At 40.7% G+C, this 27192-nt stretch overlaps 1 protein-coding gene across 7 annotated transcripts in view; it reads left to right on the top strand.

Moving 5' to 3' along the window:
• The first annotated feature begins 605 nt into the window (after window positions 1-605).
• Window positions 606-27192, top strand: part of RNF157 (ring finger protein 157) — a 108206-nt gene continuing 81619 nt past the window's right edge. For all 7 annotated transcript variants that reach the window (XR_014025329.1, XR_014025330.1, XM_081319510.1 and 4 more), the window contains exon 1: window positions 606-1133. Coding sequence is in view for 5 of the 7 variants with exons in the window: in XM_081319510.1 (XP_081175636.1) it covers window positions 1046-1133 (88 nt within the window). In the remaining 2 variants the exon portion in view is untranslated. The remainder of the gene's footprint in view (window positions 1134-27192) is intronic.

Below are 27192 nucleotides of genomic sequence, written 5' to 3'. Positions count from 1 at the left end.
GAAACGAGAGAGGCTCGTGCAGCAACTCCATAACTGTACGAAACGGGGAAAAACAACGACATTCTGTTCAAAAAGGCTCCTTCCTGTCTTGGCACAGCCGGACTAGCAGGCCTCTCTTCCCGTCTTGCGGCTGGCACATTTCATTTTTTTTAATGAGACGAACCAAGGTAATTCCAGGCAGGCGCCTGAGAACCGGTGACGGGAAGCTTCCGGTGTTAACAGTCTCTTCAAACTTTTCCTCTGCTTTAATTGATAAGCTGTTCCTCGAAGCATTTCTCCGCCGCCTTTCCAACAGAGCTTTTTTTTTCCTTTTTTTAAAAAAACATCGTTCCAAGGTGAACTTGGAATGTTAGCTGAAAGAAACTGAGGGGGGCAAGGAACCGGGGGTGGGGTGGGGAGCGCGAAACCAGAGCCGCCGGGCTGGCAGCTGAGCAGGCAGCCTCCTTTCGTGGCTGCCCCCATTGGCTGGAGGACGGAGCCGCCACCGCCAACGTCAAGGCGGCGCCCAGCTCCTTGCAAAAGCTACTGCAGTGAGCGGAGATGCCGCCGCCGCTGCCGCTGCTCCTGGGGTTGCCTCTTGCACTTGTAGCAGCGACGCCCGCCCCTCGAGCAGAGCTAGTTGCTGCTGCGCGGGGAAGCCAGCGCGCGCCTTTTCTCCCCCCGGCTTGGCGGCTGCGGTGTTCCGCAAAGGACCGCCACTAGCGTGGCTCTCCTCAACCCGGTGGCGGCTCCTTGGCGAAAGTGGTGGACCGGGAGAGGGGCGAAATGGCCGCCTCCCTCCCCGGCTGGGGAGCAGTAGGCACCGCCACCCCCCTGGGGACAGCAGCAGGAGGCAAGTCAATGCGGCAGCCGCCTCAGTGAGGGAGCAGCGCCGTGGCGGGAGGAGCGAAAGGCTGACCCGCCTATCCCACCGCCGACTCCAGCTCAGCGGGCGAAGGTGCCAGCTGGGAAGCCGCCGGGGGCCGCCCCCCCGCCTCCTCCTTCCCCCCCACCCCCTCCCCCCAGCCCCGCAACCCCGGATGCCCGTTGCCACTCCGCCTGAAGCATGGGAGCGCTCACCAGCCGGCAGAATGCCGGAGTGGAAGAGGTGGATGTCCCGTCCAATTCCCTCTACAGATATCCCCCGAAATCCGGTAAGGCGGAGCGAGCGCGGGGGGTTTGCGGGGGGGGGTGGTTGGGTTTGAGGGGAGTCCGCACGGCAGGGTTGCGCGCGCTCCAACTCCGGGCGAGCGAAGCGCGAGCGGCGGCTGCAACCCGAAGCTGGGCTAGCTGGGCTAAGCGAGCGGCGGGACCCTTGCTGTGATTCCCCCCCCCCTCTTGCGCCCTTTTCGCCGTCCTTCTGCGCCAGTGGGGCTGCACCCGTGACGATGTTTTCCGTGGCTGCCGAGGAGTTTCCCCGAGAGTTTGGAGGGTCAGGAGAATGACCCTCCTGCGCGTCGTCTATTGCGAAGCTCTGGCTGCTGGGAGAGTGGTTTTTTTTTTTTACGCCTCCTCTTTTTCCCGTGCGAGGATTGCGGCGGCGGCGGCGGCAGCGGCTGGATTGAAATAGTGACATTCGTGGCGTCGCGCTTGTTGCTTGAAGCTGCTTTTCGTTCGGGCAACCGCTCTTGGGGAATTCTTGCTTGAAAAGAACAGGACTCTCGCGCGGTCCTAAATTGAGATCCTCCTCTCTCTCCCTCTCTACCCCCCCCCCCCTTAAGAAGCCTCCTGGTAAATTCTTGTCTGTCCTGTGCCACTTGGCATGCCTGCCCATATAGTTGCATACTCTTGTTAGTGCGCTAATTGCATTCTAAAACACCCCATCAGTCTTCTGATGTAACATTTAACCATCCCCGCTGCTAATGAGATGAGCTCTGGTATTGATGGGAGGGGGAATTTAATTTCTAAAACCACAAATGCTGTATTGGATGCAGGCAAGACTTATGACCATCCTTCTCTCTTTAATCCATCATCGACTGCTGATAGATGGTTTCATTGGCATATATTCTTCCAAAGGTGGAGCTCGTCTTCTTTTACTATTAATTGTAGTAATAGTACTAATAGTAGTTTAAGAAAGAAAACAATAAAGGTAATTAAAATGGAATAAAGATCTTTCATACCTGTTGTTAATATGTCTAACATACTTTTGTGCCTGCAACAATTAGCTGGGTTAAGGCAGAAGGATCTTTTTATATATATAAAGTTTTTATTGTTATTTTTTATTCTCTACATACACATGTTAGTTTTTCAAACAGCATGTGAGCTGGGTTCATACATATACAAATTCTACTCTTTGGCTCTCTCTTCTAACCATTTATAAAATAGATTCCAGCTTTTATAGTATTCTGTTTCTTCTTTGTCTTTTAATCTCATAGTTAATCTCTCCATCTCTGCGCATTCCAATATCTTCTTTATTACCCCTTCTTCTGACGGTATTTGTTCATTTTTCCAGCATTGTGGATAACTTATTCTTGCTGCAGTTACAATATGTAAAACCAAATATAAATTTTGTTTGCTAGTCTTTTCTGGTACAATACCTAATAAAAAAATTCAGGATTAAATGCTACATGTTCTCCTAAAATTTTTTCTAACCAAGCATGTATTTTTTTTCCAATAAGCCTTTACTTTGTCACATGTCCACCAAATATGATAATATGCACCTAAATTATGTTTACATTTCCAACATTTACCTGATACATTTTTAAACATTTTTGCTAATCTAGCTGGATCTTTTCTGACCATTTACTGGTTAACCTTGGAAAAAGCACTTTTTGTTATCAGCGTATTGAAAAAATATTGGGGAGCAGATGCAAAGAGATGTTGAGCAGCTGATATTATGTGTGTATCCTGCAATGATGTATGACATCCCTGTTTTCTTTAGCCTCTGGTCATCCTGGAAATGCATAGCAGAAGGACCTATGGAAGCAAACGGGGGTGGGGGTGGGGGAAGTGTCCACAGTATGCTAGCCTTGTAACATTGACATGGCTGACAGGAGTAGTTCTGTATGCCACAATACAGGATATGAATTCTGTACTGTGTATTCCAAATTCATGATTTTGGTTAATAGGACCAATCTTCTGTTCACTAGTTACAAACAATTTCCATTGAGTTCATTCAGGTTTACTTTTAATAGAATATTGTATATTTCTGTTTTGCTTGCTTACTTGGGAACAGTTTCAGTTTCAATAAAATATGAAATAAAGTTTTCAGTTTACTTGCTGTGAAACTACAGCTACTTTAGTGACAATAAACAATTTATAAAGAGATTTTCAGGAGCCATATATTTTTCTATCTTTAGAACAGTATCTAAAATGCTATTTCTGTTCATTATATTTAATTACATGTTTTGAAGACTATTTCCCATCAGGATAGCATAATTCAAAACAAAAGGGAACTGGCAGAACATTCAAACCTTTTGTGACTAATCCCAAGATGTCATCTTTTAAAATCAGGGTAATTTCTTTTCTTAAAGATGCTTGTTTAATTGCTTTTTTATTTTATCTATAGATAGATATGGTAAGTCAATGAATGTTATTTATTAAATTTATATGCTGCTCATCTTACTATCCATCTTACTGGATGGCATACAATACAATACAATACAATACAATACAATACAATACAATACAATACAATACAATACAATACAACACAATAAAAACAGCAATATAAAATTACAAAAATTAACAGGAACTTAGATAAATGTAGGAACCAAGTATATGAGTGGTAAGAGGTAGAATTTTCTTACAGTGCTATATTGTATATGATATACTGTGTTTGTATGTATGTATACGCACACATACAAGATTGTGAGTCAATTTGAATTCAGTATGAAATCGTATGCACCTAATTTCTTTATATTAACATGAAGTAGGGTTGTTGGGAGTCAGAAAAGTCAAGATGCTGGCTCCACCTATAATTGAAAACAACTATCCTTTTTTGATCTTCTATTGCAGAAGTCCCCTCTTGTATGTTAACAGGAGTAATGTTTGCTGGGATGTATGGTGGACCAGTTGTACCTTTTGAATGGTCCTCAAGAGCAGCCCTATTATTGTAGTATTGTAGCTGATATAAGATATGACCGATTGTGAATAGGGCCTCTCAATGTAGGAGGGTGAATCTGTGCAAAGACATTTTGACCGCAGTAATCCTCTTTCCTCAAGCAGAAGTTGTGAGTGCAAAAAATCCCCCCACCCCACAATTGCACACTGGAACTGTCTGCAACCTCATTCAAAGCTTGTCGGTAGGTCTCCAGAACAGGTTGGTCCATGTATCTCTAGCCACTTAGTCTTCCCATGATATATATGCTGGTCATTGAAGATAGGGTGAAGCTCTTGTTAAGCAGATTGGAAACTAAAGGAAAAAGGAAAAAAAGCCTGTAATGATGTCTCTGTTCCCCAAATTACTTACTAATTGCTCCCAAAGAACATTGCAAAGTCAATGCTAACATGAATTCAATTTTTGTACTGAAAATACGTGCTTGCCTTTTCAGCAGGCAGAACAGCTGGAATCAGTTTGCAGTATCTGCCTGGCTGTTAGCATTTAGCAACTTCTCTTCCACCAACTGGGATAGAAGGTGCTTTCTGAGGGACTATAATCTTAAACAGATGATGCCTGCATTTCTTAAAAAGAAAAAAAAAAATCTTCAGTATCACGCTCAAAAGAAGGCTTTCCATGTTGAAGTAACATAGCAAACAAGTGCCATTGATGGGCTTAATAGTACCTGTAGGAGTGGCCTTTTGAATCTCTTTACCCTTGCATTTTTCTGTGATTTTAAAGTTTTTATTTATTTATTTTTGTTTATATATATATATATATATATATATATATATATATATATATATATATATATATATATATATATATATATATATATATATATATATATATATATATATTAATTTTTTAAAATGATTTTTAATTTTGTGTATTTTATATTTTTAGCTTTTAAACTGTTTTTCATCCTTCTTATGCTGATCTATGACCCATAATAAATAATAAATAAATTTATTAATAAAATTAATAATAATACTGTAAAATAAATAAATTTATAAATTAATAAATAAACCCTTGTGCACCTTTATAGTCACACAGGAGTGACTTTATCACAAAAGAATGGGTTTGTGTGAGAGATATGGAGCCTTGGTGGAGCAGTGGGCTAATGCCTCCTTAAGTAACACCAGCTGCCTGCAGTTAGTGCAGGTTCGCATCCCACCAGGCTCAAGGTTGACTCAGCCTTCCATCCTTCCGAGGTAGGTAAAATGAGGACCCAGATTGTTGGGGGCAATAAGCTGACTTTGTAATAATGCCGCTTGGGGGAGGGGGCGAAAGCCCTAATAACCAGGCATATACATAGAATGAAGGCTACTGCTAAGCTTGTAAGCTGCCCTGAGTCTTCGGAGAAGGGCGGGATATAAATGGAATTAAAATAAAATAAAAAAAATAAAATAGTGGTAAGGAAATACTTGGAGAGTATTGGGTGTGATGTTCAAAATATAAATTTGATAATATTCCTGCCAGAGATTTCTGTTGGAACTAACTGTATATTGGGCAAAAACAGGTAATTCAGTTCCAATGTTACCTCTTTAAATTAAAAACAATACGATACTTCAAAGAGGAGGGAAGTGGTAACAAAGAAAGAGCACTAAATGCAAAATTTATGTTACTTTCAGCCAGTTGTTTTCTGTTGGTCCAAGGGAGGAGGCAATGGCAAACCATTTCTGCCAAGAATATGTCAATCCAATCACCGGAGGTCAAGAATGGCGTGAAGGCAAAACAAGCAAACAAAGAAACCCTCATGTGCATCACAAAAATTAGGTTAATTGAGCTATGGGTGTGTTGCGTGAACATAGTTTGTGTCTTTCTCTTCCTGCTATTTCTGTGTTCAGTTCTCTTCCTCCTTATTTTAAAAGTGCACCCTTGATCTAAGAAATGGGCAAGAAGAAAGACAGATGGCTTGGGAGTTGATTGTGCAGAAATGAGCATCGTGGCTAATCAGAGAACAAGGGATCTTCTACTGATCCCTAAATTTCCTTTTATCCAGATATCCCTCCTCACAAATGCTAAGCAGAAGCATAGTATAGAGCAGTGGTGGGATTCAGCGGGTTTGCACCACTTCTTTTGTTGCCCAGGCCCAGAACAGACTTCCGGAAGCGGCATCCACACAGAGAACCGATTGTTCACATTTGAATCCCACCACTGGTATGGAGTATTTCTTATCTCAAAAGGCAAAAAGGTTGGAAGCTAAGTACAAGATGCAGCCAGGCAGGCCTTTTTTTTTACCTTTTAACCTTTGTTTTCATTCTGACTTGGCTTTGAACTATGTGTCTTAGTGTGGTTGTATGGCTTCTTTTTGTAAACCGTCCAGAATCACTCAGGCAAGATGGGCAGTGTATACATTTGATGAATAAATTAATTTTTTTTTAAAAAAACCCTCTTTTACACCTTTATAAGTCATAAGGAAATACTTGCAGGGTGCTGTGTGTGACATTCAAAACATAAACTTAATAATGTTCCTGCCCAGAGACCATTTTCCTGGATAAAAGTTGTATGCCTTTATTTAATTACCCTTTCAGATATTGTAACAGTTGCTAGTTATGCAAAACATATAGCACAGTGACCAAAAAGGTAAACCTCAAATCATATCTTGAAAAAAAAATCTAAAACCAAGACATGGTCGGTACACATACAAGCAGAATATCTTTGAAGTATGTGGGCCTGGAAAAATAAATCTTGCAGAATCAGGCAATGTCTGCTGTATCCTATCACTTGAGCCTATATTACATATTATGCCTAAGCTTCTATGGCAGGGGTAGGCAACCTCGGCTCTTTTATGACTCATGGACTTCAACTCCCAGAATTCCTGAGTCAGCTGTTCTATGGGAAAGGTGATTGGGAGAAGGGATGCTTGACCCTTTTCTTCCTAGCAGTGTCCTTGTTCCAAATCAGCTGGTGATCTTTGTCAAAAAATCTTGTCTCAGTCCTGCCTTCTCTTCCTATGGTGGTTTAATCACTTAAAGGGACAATGTTCTACAATCATATAGATTCTGAATGTGTTGATTCTGTTATGAACAGACATTATGAATGATCGTGCATGCCCATATGAGATATTCTAAGCAACTATTGACAATTGTGCTGAAGTCACTGTATTGTAACAGGAGGGGGAAAAGTCAAATAAGAACTGGAGGCACAGTTAATTGGAAACACTTGGAAGTTAGGGAAATCCAGAAAGCATTGGAATTTATTGTGATATCTGCAACGTCTTTCTGTCAGAGCTGTGAACATTTTGGGCCAATGAGTGGTCTGCTGTTGTATGTGGTCTTCACAGATATCGTCATGCTTTTCAATGTGGAGCAGAATATTTCTTTATGGATTGTTAGCAATGCTATTTCAGCTGCTCTGTTGATCTTGGAGTCCTTTGAGATGAAGGCTGTAGTCCAGACTTGTCAAACACAAGGCCCGGGGTCCAGATCCGGCCCGCAAAGTGATTTCATGTGGCCCGTGAAGCCATCCTGGAAACAGTGAGGGAACAGCTCCCGCTTCCTTGGCCCCAGGCCAGCCGGGAGTCAATGTACAATTTTGTGGTGGCCATCTATGCTGAAATGCATTCAGTCTTAGCTCCACAAGGCCATCTGGAAACAGCTAGGGACCAGCCCCTGCCGTGTCGGCCCTGCCCCCTGGGTGTGTGCTAAGGAGGTATCACCCTTTGTGAGGAATGAAGAAATACACCATCGCCTGGAAGTGGCCAGCACCTAGTCCTCCCTACTTCGGGAAGGCTAGGGGCTGGGCAGCGTTGCGCTTCTCTTCAGATTCATGCCCCCCGGCTCAGCCTCTCGGCTATGTGAGGAGAGCCCCTGCTGCCTGCCAAAACCGGGCAGGCTGGGGGCTGGGCAGCACTGCACAGGTAACATCAACTCATGCTGCTCATGGCATCCCCTCCCCCAGAGCCCACCAAGTCGGATATGTGAAGTTGGCGAGGGCCATGTGCTGGCCACTTCCAGGCGATGGTGCATTTCTTCATTCCTCATGAAGGATGACACTTCCTCAGCTGCATTTCTTGCCTGTTTTTCTCCCTCCCTCATCTCAAATATTTTCCCACCACTCGAAGGAAGGAAGGAAGGAAGGAAGGAAGGAAGGAAGGAAGGAAGGGGAGAGTCTGAGGGAAGTCCTGCCTTAATCCTTCCCTGCTGCCCTTTCACCATCCCCTTGCCCCCTCCTCCTGGCCTATCCTGGGGGGTTTCCCATTCTATTCCTAAGGAAGCTTTGGATACAAAGCCAGGTCTCCTCACAGAGGGAATGGGCCTCCCTCTTGACTGCCCTTGTACCCATCATGAGCAACCTGGCTAAGGAGAGCAAGCACAGCAGCAGCAGCCTTGAGGAGGAGGTAAGTGCAGCTGGGCGCCCCCTTGGGGAAGTGCTGCGGGTGCTTGAGGGCTGGGCTGGGCATTTGACCTCCGCGCCACCGTCCGGCCCCCCCTGCATGGCCTGAGAGGGAACAGTGAGGCGTCTCCAGTGGACCATGCCTTGGCACTTGCTCCGGTCCCATCTCTTCTTGCCAGAGACCCTCAGATCTGTCCCACTCCTGCCCAGGCCCCCATAGGCACCCTTGACGTGAACGGTGTAGAGCTGGCCATGCCCACCCAGTAGGCCACACGCACTCCAGCCATGTCCACCCCATAGGGCGTGCCCACCCTGGCCACACACACCCGCCCCCCCCCCGAGGGTAACCGCAATGCTGATGCGGCTCTCAATGAAATTGAGTTTGACACTTGCTGTAATCCTAAAACAGGCACTTGTTCATTGCAAAGGCGCAGAATTGTGGTCTTCAGGCAAACCAGTTCATCAGGCAGGATGCTGCCACAGAACCCACCAATATAGTGTCAATAGTCAAATGTAAAATAGAGCTCCCAATGGAGTTCCTAAAATATAGATAAATTGTTTATATAGGAAGATTATGTAAAGCACAATCTGGCTCTGAGCTGCTTATATCTTCATAGATGGCAATCCACATTTAGCTTTTACCCTACCATATGTGATGAGCCAACATTTTATTCTGATGGTTGTATAGTTGATTGTTATGATCCAAAATGCTACCACCTCATAGGGCTTGGGGCTTTAAACTTTGCTGCTTTTGGAGCATCTAAAATGTCTGTAAGTGGATTGGACATGGACATCAGTATTAGCTTAATCCTGAAGTGTTAGAGACTTAACTGACAGGATGTGACAGATTTGCCATGTTAGAGGGCATAAGGGAGTCGGAGGAGGTAAGAGAGCTAAAATAGGATGGATGGCCACCCTAATAAGACAGTCGTGTTATTCTTGGCATTGCCATGGGGGCATTATGACTCATTCCTTTTTACTGCATTGATTTATAGGGCTCTGAGTTAAACTGGAGAAATCTAAATGACTTAGATAAATCTTACTGTTTTTGCTGACCCTTGCATTTGCTAACAGCTCTGAGCATCCCGAATGGAGCTAACTATAAATCCAAATAAATATGATGAAGGAATTATTAGGGTATAAAAGGCATTACTTTGTTCGCTTGTTTGATCTTTAGTCCACATTTTTTTAGTTCCTTGTTTCAAATTTCTGTTGTTGATGAAAGAATAAAGAAAACTGCCTGTAACAACTGTTTTCATGCATGGCACAAAGATGTAATGTATTTTATATTTGGTTTAGTGTTAGGTGCAAACATTCATTGCATGTAAACTATAGCTAGATATTATGAAAGAAGCTAGCTATTGTAATTTTTTCAACAATTTATGGTTTAGTTTAATTCATGAATCTTACCTATGTGAGTGGAGTTCTCTGTGCAGTGTCAACTTTTCTACTCCTAGTGCCTCCTCAAAGACCCTCCAGAACAGAATTGAGAAAAACGTACAGAGGAAGGAAAATTTGTGCTATGAACAACCATTGCTTCCTTCAGTTCAAGAAACGCTTTGGATCCATCCCTCTACTTGAAATATGGTTGTCTTACAGTTCACACAATCAATGAATTAAAAAATAAAGCTTATTAATGTTGTACTGTCTCCTATTTCTAAAAGCTCAACAATCTGTCCCCAGGCAGGGATTCAGTTCTTCTTTGTGCAAGTAGTCCTCAACTTACGATCATTGCTTAACAACCATTTCACATTACAACAGACCTCCCCTGAGCTAACTATGACTTGTTTTGGAAGTTACAACAACCAACTGCCCTCGCATTCACATGATTCCATTTTGGGAACTTGGAGCCAGTTCACCTTTACAGTAATTTGCAGCATCCAGTGGCCAATTTGTGACATTTTTGCTGGTTTCCAGTATTTGCTTCTGACTTCTAGAGCAAAAGATTTCTGGTCTAATAGGAAAAATGGATTTGCTTAACATCCACTATGTTTGCTTAATAACTGCTGCAAACTACTGTATGTAAAAAAAAAGTCAGGTCCAATCATGTGCTGCCTGAGCTTACAACCATAATGACTTACAGCCATTATTTTGGTCTCAGTTATAATTTCAAGTTGAGAACTATCTGCAGTTGTATTTTAACATAGGTTATGCTAATGGATAACATTGTTATTAAATAATTTTTGTCTTCTGAAATATGAGCTAGGGACTAAGCTAGGGACTAAATTCATAGTCCCTAAGCTAGGGACTAAGTTCATATTGTATACTAAAGCCAAAACCAAATAATGTTTAATGCACACTAAACCATTGTGTGCTAAAGGTGGTTTATTTAGCAGTGTAAATAAATTATGGTCTTATAAATAATGGTCTTATAAATATGGACTTGTAAATACGGTAATAATTATATGATGTGTGAACCAAACGATTGCTTGCATCAGTTAGAAATCAGGAAAAAGAATCCTTATGGATTTATGATATAAAAAGGATAACTTTAGTGAAATTGATATGGGGATACGTGTCCATTTTTTAAAGTTCATTCAGCATGTTAAACCATAATAGGATTTGTGACGTATTGTATATTCGTTCATTCATTCATTCATTCATTCATCCATCCATCCATTCATTCAAATTTATGGTATATGACTGCCCATCTTGCAGAAAATGACTGTAGGCAGTGTAAACAATCTAGTAAAATTGTAAATAGTACACCAGATATTTATTGTTATCTAACCAGACATTGGTTAGAGTGAGAAGTTTGTGACACTACTTCTTAAAATCAGGTGAAGAGGAATGGGAAAGTTTCCTTCTAGTGATATAAAAGCATCCCCTTTGCCATACTCCGGGTCTCTTAAAATAACATATTGTGTGTTGTAGGAATATAGTTCAAAATCACTATGCTATATTGAAATATAAGTTCCTTAATTATAACATTTCTTCCCCAAAATGTGTTGAGATATGTAGTAATTTCAAACCATACAAGGTTACAGCTGGACAACATCAGATCTTATAAGTTAAAGAATCTTCTCATTTTTTGCCACACCAACACAAGAAATCTAATATTAATATTTTAAAAAATATTAACAGGCCAAAATCCACATATGGATTTTCTAAAATTGGATATTCTAATTTTTAGTTCCACAATTCAGGCATATAACTATATATATTAAAAACTATTATTAATTTTCTTTTTAAAATTCCTTACAGAGTTGAATTGTTGGTTTCTTTTAATGCTGCATCTCTTAAGGAGCCTAAAATTGCAAGTGTCTTGGTGGCTGTTCGAGGTATATACACCGTACCGTGTTTACCCCAAAATAAGACCCAACCAGAAAGTAAGCCCTAGCATGATTTTTCAGGATGTTCGTAATATAAGCCCTACCCCCAAAAGAAGCTCCAGTTAAGCCCCAGTCCATTAGCTAGATGGACGCCTTTAGTGCCATATTTTCACAAAAATTAAGACCTAACTGGAAAATAAGCCATAATGTGTCTTTTGGAGCAAAAATTAATAGATCTGGTCTATATTGTTAACATTGTGACTAATGTTCAACACATACTGTGTCAAAATCTTTAAAACAACCATTGGGAAACAACTGATTTAAAGTCTTGATCCCTCTATAGCCTAAGCATTCCAGTAAAAATTCTTTCCTGCTGTTTTTAAACTTAATTTATTCCACAAAATCAATTTCTTATGTGATTCAATATCGAAATGTATCTCCTTACTTAGTAATAACCCAATGTGTCTGGTAGTTTTAAAGTGGGAAATGAAGATTTTTGTTTAATATAAGGTAAAGGTAAAGGTTCCCCCGCACATGCGTGCTAGTCGTTTCCAACTTTGGGGGCCGGTGCTCATCTCCGTTGCAAAGCTGAAGAGCCAGCGTTTGTCCGAGGATGTCTCCGTGATCATGTGGCCGGCATGACTAGATGCCAAAGGTGCATGGAACAGTATTACCTTCCCACCATTGTGGTCCCTATTTTCCTACTTGCATTTTTACGTGCTTTCGAACTGCTAGGTTGACAAAAGCTGGGATGAGTAACAGGCGCTCACTCTGTTATGCGGCACTCGGGATTTGACCCGCCAAACTGCCGACCTTCTGATCGACAAGCTCAGCGTCCTAACCCACTCAGCCACCGAGTCCCTATTTTGTTTAATATATGTGACCCCTAAAACCTGACAAAATTACAGAGATGTTACACATATACTTTCCAAATAGGCAATATTCACAACAGGTCTCATTCCAAAAGAATATGCTGTATATATTAAGATGATATAACACCCAATGTTATAATTGAAGACCTGGTAGGTTGAAACTACATCATTGTAAAATATTTTGGCCAAGGATACTCAAGGGATTTTAGACTGTTGTAATTTTTTTTCTCATCTGTGTGGTGAAGTATCTAACATTGGAATTCCTCTTTAAAATATTTATTTATTTAAGAAATTTATATAGCTGTCCAACTCACACAAATGAAACTTTTGGCAGGATACATCAGTATAAAATAAACATTCAAGTACAATGAAATTATGGCAGCGAAAATTAATAGACATTTGGGAACCTTTAACATTTACTACATCTCAGGATCTTCGGTCACATGGGCTCCAATGCCTGCGGAAGAACCAAGTTCTTAATGTTTTTCTAAGGTCCCCATTGTTGGGGCCAAGTGTATGTCAGGACAAGATCATTCCAGAAGACCTAAAGGGAGTTAACTGCATTGGACAGCTCGATTTTTCTCATGAAGGGGAATGGATAAAGTCTTGTTAGTGAAGCATATGGAATCCTCAGTAGCATAGTATTTTTATGAGAAGATGCTAAAACTGTCCCTGGTAATGGGGCTGTTAAAAATCTACTGAAGTAGAATATGAAAGTCAGGGTTAACAAGTCAGTCAAACACAACTCTGCAGATGTAGCGTATTTTGCTGATTTAGATTTGCAGATTGTATCATTTTAAATAATATAGTTAAACAAGATAAGATTGCATTTTATTAGAGGAGGAGAAGTTGGCTAAAATACATTCTGGAAAGAATGTGGTTTAGAATCTATGCAAAAAGAAGTAGGCTTGGAGCTATAATTAAATACCAGTCTAAGGCAGATGATAAATTCTCAGTCTGCTCAATGACCACACTGAACTATTTGGCATCCTAAAATGGAGAGGAAGTTCTTAAAAAATAGATCTTCTTTAGTCCATTTTAAAACACTGTCTGTGAGAAGAGGTAGTGACTTCTTTTAAGCCTGTATGCTTACTGTATCAAAGCAGATGTAGAAAGAATGAATTATAGTAAAGAGTGGCCATTATGAAGCTACATAGTACTAAGAGATAATATTCATAATCTGCTGCCTTTAATTTCAATTTTAATGGGAATATAGTTACTTAACCAGCAATTTAATATTCCTACAATATGTTGCTTATTCCATGACAAATTACAAAGGTATTACCTTTTCCAGATGCAAGAGGATTAATAAAAGTGGAAGACAAGACTTGTCATGGTGTGACTCAGGAGGAGCAGACACCAGATGACCTCATGTAAAAAAATATGGTTTTGAAGAAATACTTTGGAATTTGTGGTAGCATATCACCTTTGTATTATTATTGCTGGCAGATGATCAGCTACAGGTAACAAAGTTGATGCCAAAGAAAATCCTGCCTACTTCCTGAGAACTAACAGGTTTAAATCCTTCCAAAACAGATCTCTGTCACTTCATCATGATGTGCCTAACTGGCTTTCAGCTGCAAATGATTCACAGCAGTTTTCTCCTCCAGATGACTAGAGCGTTTCTCCTATTAGCTCTACAAATATTCTTCTGAGTCATCCCTCTGTAATAGGTTCTGGGCCATTTAAAAAGGGTTGCAAGGTAGGATTCAGTAAGAAGAGCAGATTAAATATTGATGTTGTCCTATTCTAATTACCACAATGTAGGCTTGAACATGAGTTCTTATTCAGTTTCAGTTTTATTTGATTTGTATACCGCCCTTCTCCCTAGGGACTCAGGGCGGTTCACAGGGCATATATAAATAACAATACAATACAATACAAAAGTTAAAAAAGATTAAATCAATGCCCAGTTAAAAACAGTAATACAATTCTAAAACAACAATTTAAAACCCAAATCCCCCGTCAGGCCAGACCAGCTAATTCAAATAAATGGGTCTTCAGGCCACGACGGAAAGTTCGGAGGTCTGATGCCATCCGGAGCTCCACCGGCAGTTGGTTCCACAAAGCCGGGGCACCCACAGAGAAGGCTCTCCCCCTGGGGGCCGCCAGTCGGCATTCCCTGACTGGAGGCACCCTGAGGAGGCCCTCTCTGTGGGAACGCACAGGGCGGAGGGGAGTTGACGCCGGCAGCAGGTGGTCCCCGAGGTAACCCGGACCCATGCCATGTAAGGACTTAAAGATCATAACCAAGACCTTGAACCTCACCCGGAAGACAACTGGTAACCAATGCAGCTCGCGGAGCAAAGGTGTAACATGGGAGTACCGGGAAACTCCCAAGACAACTCTCGCGGCCGCATTCTGTACCAGTTGGAGCCTCCGAGTGGTCTTCAAGGGAAGCCCCATATAGAGAGCATTACAGTAGTCAAGGCGAGAGGTCACGAGCGCATGAGTGACCGTGCACAGGGCATCCCGGTCCAGATAGGGCCGCAACTGGCGCACCAGGCGAACCTGGGCGAAAGCCCCCCTAGTCACGGCCACTATATGATCTTCCAGGGTAAGCCGTGAATCTAGGAGGACTCCCAAGTTGCGAGCCCTATCCACGGGGGGTAAGAGCTCACCCCCCATAGAAAGAGATGGAACATTTTGAATGTCCCGGGATGCCGGAATGCACAGCCACTCAGTCTTGTCAGGGTTGAGTTGAAGTCTGTTCCTCCCCATCCAGACCCGAACCGCCTCCAGGCAACGGGACATCACAGCGAGGGCATCACTGGGGTGGTTTGGGGTCGAAAAGAAAAGTTGGGTATCATCGGCATATTGCCTAGAGGATTGCTGGAAAGAATAGAATAGAACAGAACAGAATAGAAAAAACAGAAAACAGAGTTGGAAGGGACCTTGTAGGTCATCTAGTCCAACCCCACCCCCCACCCCCACCCAAGCAGGAGACCCTACACCATTTCTGACAGATGGCAGTCCAGTCTCTTCTTGAAAGCTTCCAATAATGAAGTGTTGAGACACTAGAAAAAGTGCAGAGAAGAGCAACAAAGTTGATTGATTAGGGGACTGGGAGATAAAACATATGAAAAACGGTTACAGGAATTGGGCATGGCTAGTCTAGTGAAGAGAAGGACCAGGGGAGACATGATAGCAGTGTTCCAATATTTGAGGTTCTGTCACAGAGAGGAGGGGATTAACCTATTTTCCAAACTACCTGAAGGCCAGACAAGGAATAACGGATTGAAATTGATGAAGGAGAGATTCAACCTAGAAATAAGGAGAAATTTTCTGACAGTGAGAACAATCAACCAATGAAACAGATTGCCTTCAGAAGTTGTGGGAGCTTCATTATTGGAAGCTTTCAAGAAGAGACTGGACTGCCATCTGTCAGAAATGGTGTAGGGTCTCCTGCTTGGGTGGGGGTGGGGGGTGGGGTTGGACTAGATGACCTACAAGGTCCCTTCCAACTCTGTTTTCTGTTTTTTCTATTCTGTTCTGTTCTATTCGATTCTTTCCAGCAATCCTCTAGGCATCTCCTCTTTCATTTAATCTCCCAGAGCTTCTAGGTAAAATAAGGAGCTCCCTGGATTGGTGGGTAGAACCACCCAACAGAGCCTGAGGAAATTCATCAAGTGCCTATTGAAATTAAGTGTTGCATTAGATTCTTTGTGGGACTGATCAAATAGGTCCATTCTCCCTACTGAGAATGGTGGTGGTGGTGGCACCAGACAACTCCATAGCAATTGGAGAGTGTGACAAGGACCAGATTGTAATATTCCCCATCCTCAGATCACATCGCCTCTGCCTGAAAGAAAATTGTATCTAAATAGCTGTGAAAGACTGTAAACCAGGCCTTGGGTAGGGAAAAGGAGTGATTGAATAATTACGTGAAAGGTTTCCAAAAAGGTTAGTCAGTCTTGAGCAAAAAGACAGCTTGAACTCAGAATGACCCCAGTTTGATTTTGTTTGCTACACATTGGAGCCAGTTTCTTGTACTAGTTAAGGCATGAGGCTACAAACTGGGAGATGTTGAGTTGTGGTCTCATCTTAGGCACAAAGCCAGCTAATGACTTTGGGCTAGCCCTCTTTCTCAGCTGTTAGGAAGGAGGCAATGGCAACCCAAAATCTTGATATGAAAACTTCAGGGATTAGTCCAGGCAGTCACCAGGAGCCAACAAACCTAATTTGAAGGAATAATAACAACAAAAGGTTGGAGTAGGAAGAAATTCTGACAGACTTTCTAGATCTTGTTATTTTGTCTTTGTGATGGACTACAGTGAAGTTGTAGTTTCCCAGGGAAGAGGGAGCACATTTCAAGGGGTGGGGAGGGGAGAAGAAACAATAAGGGCTGGATAGGAGTCAGAAGAGCTTGGATAGCCACTCCCTAGATTCCTCCAAAGTATATTTACTGGTACGAGAATACTAAAATTTAATCTAGCAATATTCTGTCTATTGGTTGTAATGAAATCATGAATTGAACTTTGGCTGGGTTGTTCCATATTGTTCTTGGGCTGGGCCTGGCAATCCTACAGCAATAAAGAGCATTCCTAGAATCCCTGCTGTGCTTGTTACTTGACTTGCCCTACCTCAAAATGCAGACAGTGGTCTTCATTGATGTCTTGACTGTCTCCAAGCATTCCCCTCAGAAACTAAATTGAAATCTTCCAGCACCATAAGATTGAAGAACTCTTTAATACAAAATAGAATACTATACTGTATTGTGTGTTGAGCTATGGCTCCTATTATTTTGAGAAATCATGATTGGCAGCATGGCCTGGAAATTATGTGGGTTACAACATAATTAAAGGGTGCTATATGATGTTGAATATACACCCCCAAATACTGTATAAAAGGTCTACAATTCAGTACAGTAAAATACAGCCACTACTATTTTAGATTGGCCTTTAAAAGAGATTCAAATTCATGATAAATATTTAATAATCTCCAAAAGTAGTGTATCTGAATACCAGATGATAGATGATGGGCCTTGAGACCCAGCCAGTATTAAAAATAAAGAACTAAACCCAACTAACATGATTTGATTCAGCAGGATTGCTCTTAGATTGAGCACACCACTACATACAGATCTCAAAAACAATGAAAATACAAGGTATGCAGTTAGATTTTGCCTCATCCTGGATTTCCTGGATTTGCTAAAGGAAGGCAGATCTGTACTATGATAGATGTCTTGGAAAAGATGATTTCCCACTTCAGTGGATTAGTTGAACTACTGTCAGCACCTGGAGCATCTTTTCCTTGTTGATGAATAAGTAGCATTTGGATAATGCTGCCTTCTGCTTGTCAGTTGCCCGCCCTCCACTTTGCAGGATCCAATATGAGTTGGTCACCGGAACCAGAGGTTTAATCTTCCGAGCTTTCAGACTTCTGCTGGAGCCCATCCTCAGGAAACCTCTCTCTAACAGAATCTGGTAAGAGAGAAGTTCCTTGAGGATGGGCCCAGCACGAGTCTGAAAGCTCGGAAGATTAAACCTCTGCAGATTGGATCCTGCAACATTATCTCGAGACATATATTTGCCTTCACCCTCCACTTTCTTTGTATTTTTGTCCTAATCCTATTTTTAAAGCCAGGTAAACAGTGGCAGGCCACTAGGCTGCTTCTCTCTATGGGGCTCAACCCAGATTCTCCTACAGACTTTGCACCTTGTGGGAATTGGGCAGTATGCTAACACTCACAAAAATATCCCTGGGATCATATCCAGAAGGACTGTGCTATCTTCGCTATCTCTTACTGAATCTGGCTTCTCACGCTTTTATTGTCATTGTAGGCATACAAAATTTGTCCTTTTCATTCTATTTTTTTATTGTTTCTAGTTACATTTTCCTGCTACCGATCTCTAACCTCAGAACTTGTAAATTTCTTCAGGGATTACGTCTGGCGCAATAATTTCAATGTCTTTAATTAGGCTTTGCTCCTCTTGAGGCAGCTCTTTGTCAGACCGCATCAACTGGATTTTCCCTCTCCCCCAGCTTCTGTGGGAGGTACCTCTTCTACCAGCCTCTCTTTCTAATAATATATGGACAATAATATTATCCAAGACAGAGACTTTTAGAAGTTAAAAAAAAAGCTGCTGCTTCTGTCTTGTCAATGCCATTGGTGCGCTAATAATACCACTAATTAGCAAGTAGAGTCTGTTTCTTTGGGAATCTGAAGCATTTTGCATCCCTTACCTTAGTGATAGTTGCAGCTATCTATTACATTATCCAGGGTTGACCCATTTGCAGAAAAACACAGAGAGGAAGAGGCAATGGTGCTCCAAACCAATTAACTTCAGCTTCCAGAATCCTCAGCAATTTTTTTTATTTTTTATTTTAATTTTAATTCTATTTATATCCTGCTCTTCTCTGAAGACTCAGGGCGGCTTACAAGCTTAGCAATGGCCATGCTGGTTCCATGCATCTGTCTAGAGCATGCTCAGGCTTGGAAGGACTGGCTTGAAGCTATTTACTGTATGCTGTTCACTTTTTCTGAGACTTAAATCCATTTTTAACTGTGATTCTGATTTTTTCAAACCATGTTTATCTTCCTGTTTTCTCCCAGGGCCTCAGAGAGGTTACATCCAATATTTCTAGGTTGTTTTGTTTTGTTTTCGTGGCATTAAAGCAAATAGATACTGTATGTTTAGTACCTAAATAACACTCGTATTTTACTTTTTTACAACCTAGAAGCTATAGGTTTGTCTACCTTTGTTCTTAAGGAACAAATGAGGATTTCCTTATATCAGACATGTCAAACACAAGGCCCGGGGGCCAGATCTGGCCCGCGAAGTGGTTTCATGCGGCCCGCAAAGCCATCATGGAAACAGTGATGGAACGGCCCCCGCTGCCTTGGCCCTGGCCCAGAGACCCTCCTTCTGCCAGAGACCCTCAGATCTGTCCCACTCCTGCCCAGCCCCCCCCATAGGCACCCTTGATGCGAACGATGTAGAGCTGGCCACGCCCACCCAGTAGGCCATAAGCACTTTAGCCACGCCCACCCCATAGGCCACGCCCACCCAGGTCACACCCACCCGGCCCCCTGAGGGCAACCGCAATGCTGCTGCGGCCCTCAATGAAATTGAGTTTGACACCCCTGCCTTATATTTTATTAAATCCAGCCACTATGCAGCTGTTAAAGGCAACTTGTCCTCTAACTTTACCTTTGTTTTTAAACAAATTTTAAAAAAGGAAGGGATACATTTGTTCTGACATCAAGAGATCTAGTCTGGTTCAGATGTTGTGACAATCCAGAATTTGGATCAAGCAAACATTTGATTGTTCCCATGTGGTCTTCCTGGTGAAGGGAATAGCTGAACAAACTGGAAAAAAATATGTTTATGTTATTATCTTTATGTTACATACAAACTGGATTTCTGATTTTTCCCTTTCCTAATAAATTACAATTTCAAGATAAAGATTTTTGTCTGTTTCTAATTTCTGATCTTAGTTCCTGGGGTGACAAACTAGGAATCCTTGGTCTGCTCTGGACTGACATTCTAACCAGGACTTACTGACTTGGGTTCTGTATAACAGTAGACCCACCTACTGATCTCATACATCTGACTGGATGGTGAGATGATAATTGGGTGGGAAGTGTATTTAACTACTAAAAATCATGACAAAGGAGCAGCTGGAAAGGGAAGTGAAAAGAACCACCGGCAATAGGTACAGTGTTAAGAGCAATATTTTTAAAAAGAATCTCTGAACCACTAGAAATATTCTTATAAAGAAATTATTTCTGGGTGGGAAGTTCTGTAGTTCTTGTTTAGAAACTGCCTTGTTTAGCAACCATTTGTATTTATGAGAGTGATGAAAAAATAATGTTATGACCAATCCTTGCATTTATGACTTCCAAAGGTCTGTAAAGCAAAGAAAAGCCGAGTTGTGATTTCATATAGTGACCACTTTGCTTAATGACTGAGTTGTTGATTTTTCTTAAAGCAGTGGGGAATATTAGCTTGTCATTTGCCACAGACAGCTTCAGGCCGGCCCTGTTGTCAGTGCCATCCGAAAATATGGATTGATTTTATTGTTATTTGCTTGTCTTTAATAGAACAACTTTGGGCTATGGCTGCTATCAAATAAATTAAATAACGCAAAGCAAATACTGCAATTATGCTAATAATGAGGATGCTTTGGAAATATTCAAGGAGTACAGGATCAGTAGTAATGCATAAGAGTAATACTTTGAGAAACGTATGCATGGCTTTAATCTAGAGTTTGACAGTTTTATAATGTTTAGACTCTTGGAGAGAGAGGCTCCCAACTCTGCCATCATGGCCTTTAAGCTAAGTCAATGGCATCTTGGGAGGTGGGAAAACAATTCCCCTAGTCCTAATCCTCTTCATTTTGTCTTTTTTGTCTGATACCTGCAGGCATAAGCTACATTTTAATTGTGCCCAATTCAGTTTGTATTATGTCTAGATTCCAAGTGAATACTACTCTGTATTACTACTCTGTATTATGTCTAGATTCCAAGTGAATACTACTCTGCTTCAGTGCTTTTAGTCTCTCACAAAGTATATTTTGGTAGCACCCAGACTGTTCTCTTTCCTGTACCTATTTTTGTCTAAGGTTGTGATGGTCAATAAAATCTGGCATAACAAAGCAGCCTTTCTTAGGAAAAGCATTCGATGCTTGTGCTCTTGCACCAGGTAGTTTGAAACTGGCAGATTAAAAAAAGTTCCAAATTGAGAGTTTTAAACACAATTATGATGTTTATTCCATTTTTATCACATACATTTACCCAGGTGTGATTAAATATGGATAATAATAATAATAATAATAATAATAATAATAATAATAATAATAATAATAATAATAATAATAATAATAATAATAATAATAGAATGAACCAATCTTATTGAAAACACCTGGCTAAAGAGGAAGGTCTTGACTCACTTTCTATAAGCAGAAAGAATGGAGGCTGTACACAGCTCCCAAGGAAGCATTCTATAGCTTGGGAGCAACAAGGAAAAAGTCTCTCTAAACCTGGCAAATGGGACATTTGAAAGGGAGGGCAGCCTTAATGTCTAAACATTCAGGTCAAGATGGTGGTCTTAATGGTAATCAGATTTCAAGCTGCTGAGGACTGTAAAGGTAGAAGCCTATATCTTAATTTGTGCTTGGGAAACAATTGGCAACCAGCACTGGTTTTTCCACAAAAAATTATCTTGATATTTTGCATTAGTTGGCAACTTGGCTGCCACGTTTTGATTGGATGAAGCTTCTGAACGTTCCTCAAGATGGCCTCTTCAAACAAATTCTGCTGTGATCATGAGAATTCTCTTGAAAAGGCCTTTCTTCCCAACCAGATGACCTCCCAAACTTTTACACAGACCTATGCTAGGAAAGAATAACGAAGAATTTATGTACCGGTATTTTTTTTACAGCATGTGCTTGTTTTAATGTCTTCCCCACAGCATTGTCTTGGAACAAATGTTCAGGAAACACCTGAAAGCCTGATTTAATTTTTTTGGAGTAAGCAATATTTGATCTATTATGCCTTCTAATAGAAGGACTTGGTCGGGAACTAGTACACTGAAGCAAAGTATGCTTGGGTGCACTGTGCCTTGGTAAGAGAACACACAACATCCCAATGAGCTTTGATTTCCATGGTTTAAGAAAGAAAGACACAGTATAGATAAGTCATCAAAGGTCTATGTATGATTACAATGGGGCATGAGAGACAGACAGACAGAGACAGAAAGGCAGAGGCAGAGAGAAAGTGTGTATATCTTGCGTTCCAATAGAATGAATGTTACATTCTAATGGTATGAAAACACATACCTATTTGTGGTACATAGTTTTTTTATTTTAACCTTAAGAAGATTTTGTAACCTTCTCTAAAATGTGATTATTATTTTTTTTGCAAACAAGTGGTACCCAGGTGTCACATCATGCTGAATCCTTCATGTTGCACCTTTTTCTTTTTTTCTATGGACCTCTCTTATAATATTGTTTTGGATGCCAACTGGTATTTCCCTGGCCCTGGATGATTTAATCTGCTAACAATTACATTTTAGATTTTCTTCCCCTGTCCATAAATTATAGCCCATCTGTTCCGAGGCTGGTATTTCAGAAGGAAGTCCAGCTTATAAATGGAAACGCTATGCTGTTGCAAGTGCTAAATATCTCTCACCAGGCAGATCAAAATCTTAAATTGAAAGCCCTGTTTTTAATCAACAATTAATGTATTAACACTTCCAGCGGCCATTTTCCCCCCACAGGTGGACACTGGTGGGTGGGCAGTTTGAATATAACTTGCCTTTTTAGTTTTTATGTATCTCTGAAGGGAATTGTCTCTTACAAATCCAAGGAGGTAGCAATTTATCTCTCAAGTCACTGATACTTGAATGTTTCATGCCTTACTGGAAGACAAAAGACATCCAGGCTGCTTTCTCTTTCAGTAAATATCAATGTTATTGACTGGCTCCAGGGAAGAAACAGTGGGGCTTGTTTTTAACATTGAATCCAGTTCAGATTGCACAGCAGTTTTTGAGACAGAACTCTGCTTATTCAAAGCCATATCATGGCTCTAGTGTGGTGGATCAACCCAGCCTATGGGTGAGAAGCGAAACGTCTTAGAAAAACAAGAAAGCCCAGTTGCCTCGTGAAAAAAAGCACCTTTGGGATCAGCCCAGTCATTGCTTCATTCACCCATTCCTACTCTCTCTTCTTTTGCTCTTGGCATTCCTTTCTAACCTATTTTGTCATTGATACAGCACAGCAAATATTTTACACTATAACACAGCCTTTTAGCTTCTTCTTCTCTCTTTCTGTTTTATTGAAAAGTTTTAACATACAGTTTATCTTTAACAGTCCCCCCTCCCCCTCCCCTCTCCCCCCCTCCCCCCCCCGACTTCCCAGAGCTAAATACAAGGTATAGAACAGAAAAACAATCATAGACAAACATATGTTAACAACCAAAAACTCTAAAATCCATCACTCTCTAGCTTATACAGGATAATACAAATCTTAATGATATTAAATATATATAGAAAAGAAAAAAGAAAAGAAAAAAAGGAAATAAAGAAAGAATAAACGAAGGAAGACTTATTCAAATGCTACATGAAACTTCTTAACCCTGTATTTGTTCTGGATGTACTCAACCCATTTTCTCCATTCCATAATATAGCGTTCTTGCGAGTGATCTTTCAAGTAAGCCGAGATCTTTGCCATCTCTGCCAGGTCGGAAACCTTCAAAGTCCATTCTTCTATAGTCGGCAGTTCCTCTTTCTTCCAATACTGACCTATTAAAAGTCTTGTTGCCATGATTAAATTTAACATCAACTTAGTGTCCACAACCGTAGCATCTGTAATTATTCCCAACAAGAAGAGTTGCAGACAAAACTTTATCCTTTGCTTGAAAATCTCTCTTTCTGTTTTATGGTATACTATTCCCTTGAAAGCAATACAGATTCTTTTTCTAGTTTAAAGCAAATTCTAATTATATGAATGAATTATATAAATATAAAAAGATACAATTATTGTTATAAAAAGTAGATATAAGACCAGTTTGGTCTAGTGGTTAAGGCAACGGGCTAGAAACCAGGAGACTCTGAATTCCAGTCCTGCCTTAGCCATGAAAACCATCTGGGTAATTTTGAACTAATTTCTCTCTCTCAGCCCAGCTTGCCTGACAGGATGGGTTTCGGAGAAAATAGGAAGAGGAAGGAGTATTGGGTGTGTTCACTACGTTGAGTTATTTATAAAAATAATAAAGGCGGGGTATGAATAAATAAATAAATAAATTGTGTCATGTGTGAACTCATTCGATATTGCTTGAGGAATAGTACAAAATATTTCATAGCTGAATCATTTTCAGATACTGCATGCTTCAGTCGTAGATTGTGTGTTCTGATTTAGTTTTATTCTGAATAAGAGTAAGAAGACAGAACTGATGTTGTGTTTATGTGCTGTAGAAGGAAAAGTCTTCATCAGGGTTCAGTCCAAGTTGGGAATAAACAACATAGCAACTGCTTTAGAAAGAAGGTTGTAGTTTATTGAAGAGGAGAACCAGACAGAAAGAGGGTTCTGGAAGAAAAGAGAGAGCACATGTAGGCAGTGGGTTTTATACCCTCTTGGGCTTTTGTTTGGAGTTGTTTCCTGTTCCTGTTTGAGGCTTTGTATTTCCTGTGTCATGTACTTTGACCTGAGTCTGAGTGTGCCCCTTTGGCATCTGTGGGTTAATCTTATTATGTCCTGTCTTAGAGTTTGGGTGGGGTATGTATATTTTGAGGTTCTTTGTCTTCCTAAGATTCCAGCTAGAGACTTCCAACCTTCCTGAATGGATTATTAATCTGCATTTCTACAGAGCTGGTTTCTGCTTGGGGGAGGGAGACTTGGGGCTATTAAGAAAAACTGGGCATGCTTTTCTGCCCCTTTAAGATCCTTTGAGGAAATATAATATTCTGCCCTTTTAATATTTCCTTCTCTGGGGGGGGGGCAACTTCCCACAGTGCATATTACTAAGTAAGTCTTTAATGGAATTTCAATTATTCAATTCCAGGCTAGTTTAGGTTGTATTTATAGCATTATTCACCCAACTTTTCTTCTACAAGGACTGAACTGTGGGAGATCCAATCCAGTGGCATTGAGTACCAAATCACTATTCACCACATGAGGGCAGTAGGATGTAGAGAGATTGCATCCTCTCTTTGTCTGTCACTGACCTGTTCTTTGTTTTAAAAGATTGTCAATTGGAGGTCACTTCCTTCTGCCTTTTTTTCCCAGCTGCAAACAGAGCAGGTGTATCTGGAAAGATGTAGCTAACTAGGTGCTAGGTTTTGCCTATATTTATAATGTATTTTCTAAATAAGTCTCATTTCTATTATGTTATAAAATCTGCTTCACTCATTGATCTCAGGAATGCTCACATACAAAATGTCCCGACCTCCAGTAGGAACCATTGCATGTTGAATTTCATCAATTGATTGCATATTAAATGAATCTACCAATATTTGTCGGTAATAAAAAATTACTTTGTTGCTTATTGGTAGATATTATGGAGTTTTCAAAGGGCTGAAGCTTAAGTTTTCCAAACTTGTTGTGTTTTGCGGAAAGAGATCCTTGTGGGTTGAAATTAGTTTATTGACATAATTGTTTTATTGGCATTCTTTTAGCAATTCATTCCACATGCTGGCATTCTAGATGGTGGTGTGCATTATTATTTCAGGGATGTTATAACTTTTTTAGTCCAAGATACTCCTAAGGCAGCTTAGTAGTGAGAGTGTCTCTCAACTCAGACTTACAGACTAAAACATGACACATGCAAGAAAGGATTGTTGAGAAGTGGAAGAAAAAAAAAAGCAAGCTTTAGTGGTGATTCTTGGAGTGCTTATCACAATTTGGATGAAAAGTGTCAGACTGCAGAATGACTGTTATCTAGATGGCACTTGAACAACAATCAGCTCCAGGATAAAAGCAATCCCTAAAGGCCTTGGTCTCAACCCAATCAGGTCTTTTATTGCAGAACGTTAATTTGGAGGGTGGCCAAAGGAGAAACAAGCTGGGTGAGATCCAAAATATAAAAGCCAGTTCTGCATTGTGAAACAGGTGGCTATTTCCCCTAGTCTGGCATCATCACATTTAACTGCCCAATAATGCTCCAAGCATTCAGGCAAATGCCTTTTCCCAAACCATGATTCTCTAAGTGGAGTTTTGTTAGAGGCTAAAACAGAGAGTTTTCACTTCCAGCACAGTTTCTGAGAGGATGGCTGCCTCTAAGATTGCCAAGTTGAAATAAATATTGTGAGCAAAATCAGGTCATAGATCTTCCTTAATGTTATGTAATGTCGCTTTATAATAATAGAAGCCTCATTTTTCTCTGCTTCCAATTGTACCTTCCACCCATCAATCCTGCTGCTGCTCGGAAGATGTAAATTCTGAGGATTACATCTTGCTAATAATCACCTGCTGTACAGTGGTCCAAAGGAGATCCAGAATCTTGAGAGACAACAATTAAAGCATTAATTTCTTTTGTAAAGACATAAATATAAAGCTCAGGCTCACTGCACATTATGTATAAAATATAAGCTTTGGATGCTGACTTATTAGTTGCTTTTTTCAAAAGAGTATTTTTACTTTCCCGAGTGTATTTGATCTTGGACATTTACGAATATAATTAGTAGTTTGTTAAACTGCCAGTTCACCAGTGAACATATTAATTTCTTCTAGGCATTGTTAATATTATTCCACTTAGCAGTTTTGTTTCGTTGCCACAAATCCTCTTTCAAGGTAAAACCAAATGGGAGTTGGGTAGTAACCACTCTGTTGTTTTTCAACTGAGTTTCTCTAATCAAAATTTATTTCACTATAACGCACTTCACAGCAGAAACAGTTGCTTAACTTAGTGGAACAGCCCCTTTGTACTTTGACCAGTAGGTATTGCATAGCAGTATCAAAAGATAAATACAACAGAGGTTAGATAAATACAGCAGCTGTATTTATATTGTTCTAAAGTAAAGGAAATATAGTGGATCACTTACTAGATTGCATTGATTCAAAATTGTAATCATGGTACTTTTGCCTAGGATTTAAGGACTTTAGAGTTTTAGGTTATCTAGAAAAACAAAATTGCCAGATTTGAGGGATCATGTAAATGATGAGAAGATCACATATCATAGCCAGAGAACCTAATGGATGGCCTACAGTGTACACTATAGCATAGTACATAAACACTACAGCATGAACT

This window comes from Vipera berus, assembly GCF_964194415.1.
Source record: "Vipera berus genome assembly, chromosome: 2".
Classification (NCBI taxonomy): domain Eukaryota; kingdom Metazoa; phylum Chordata; class Lepidosauria; order Squamata; family Viperidae; genus Vipera; species Vipera berus.
Note: the sequence above shows the minus strand (reverse complement) of the source record. Positions and strands in the feature narration are given on the sequence as shown.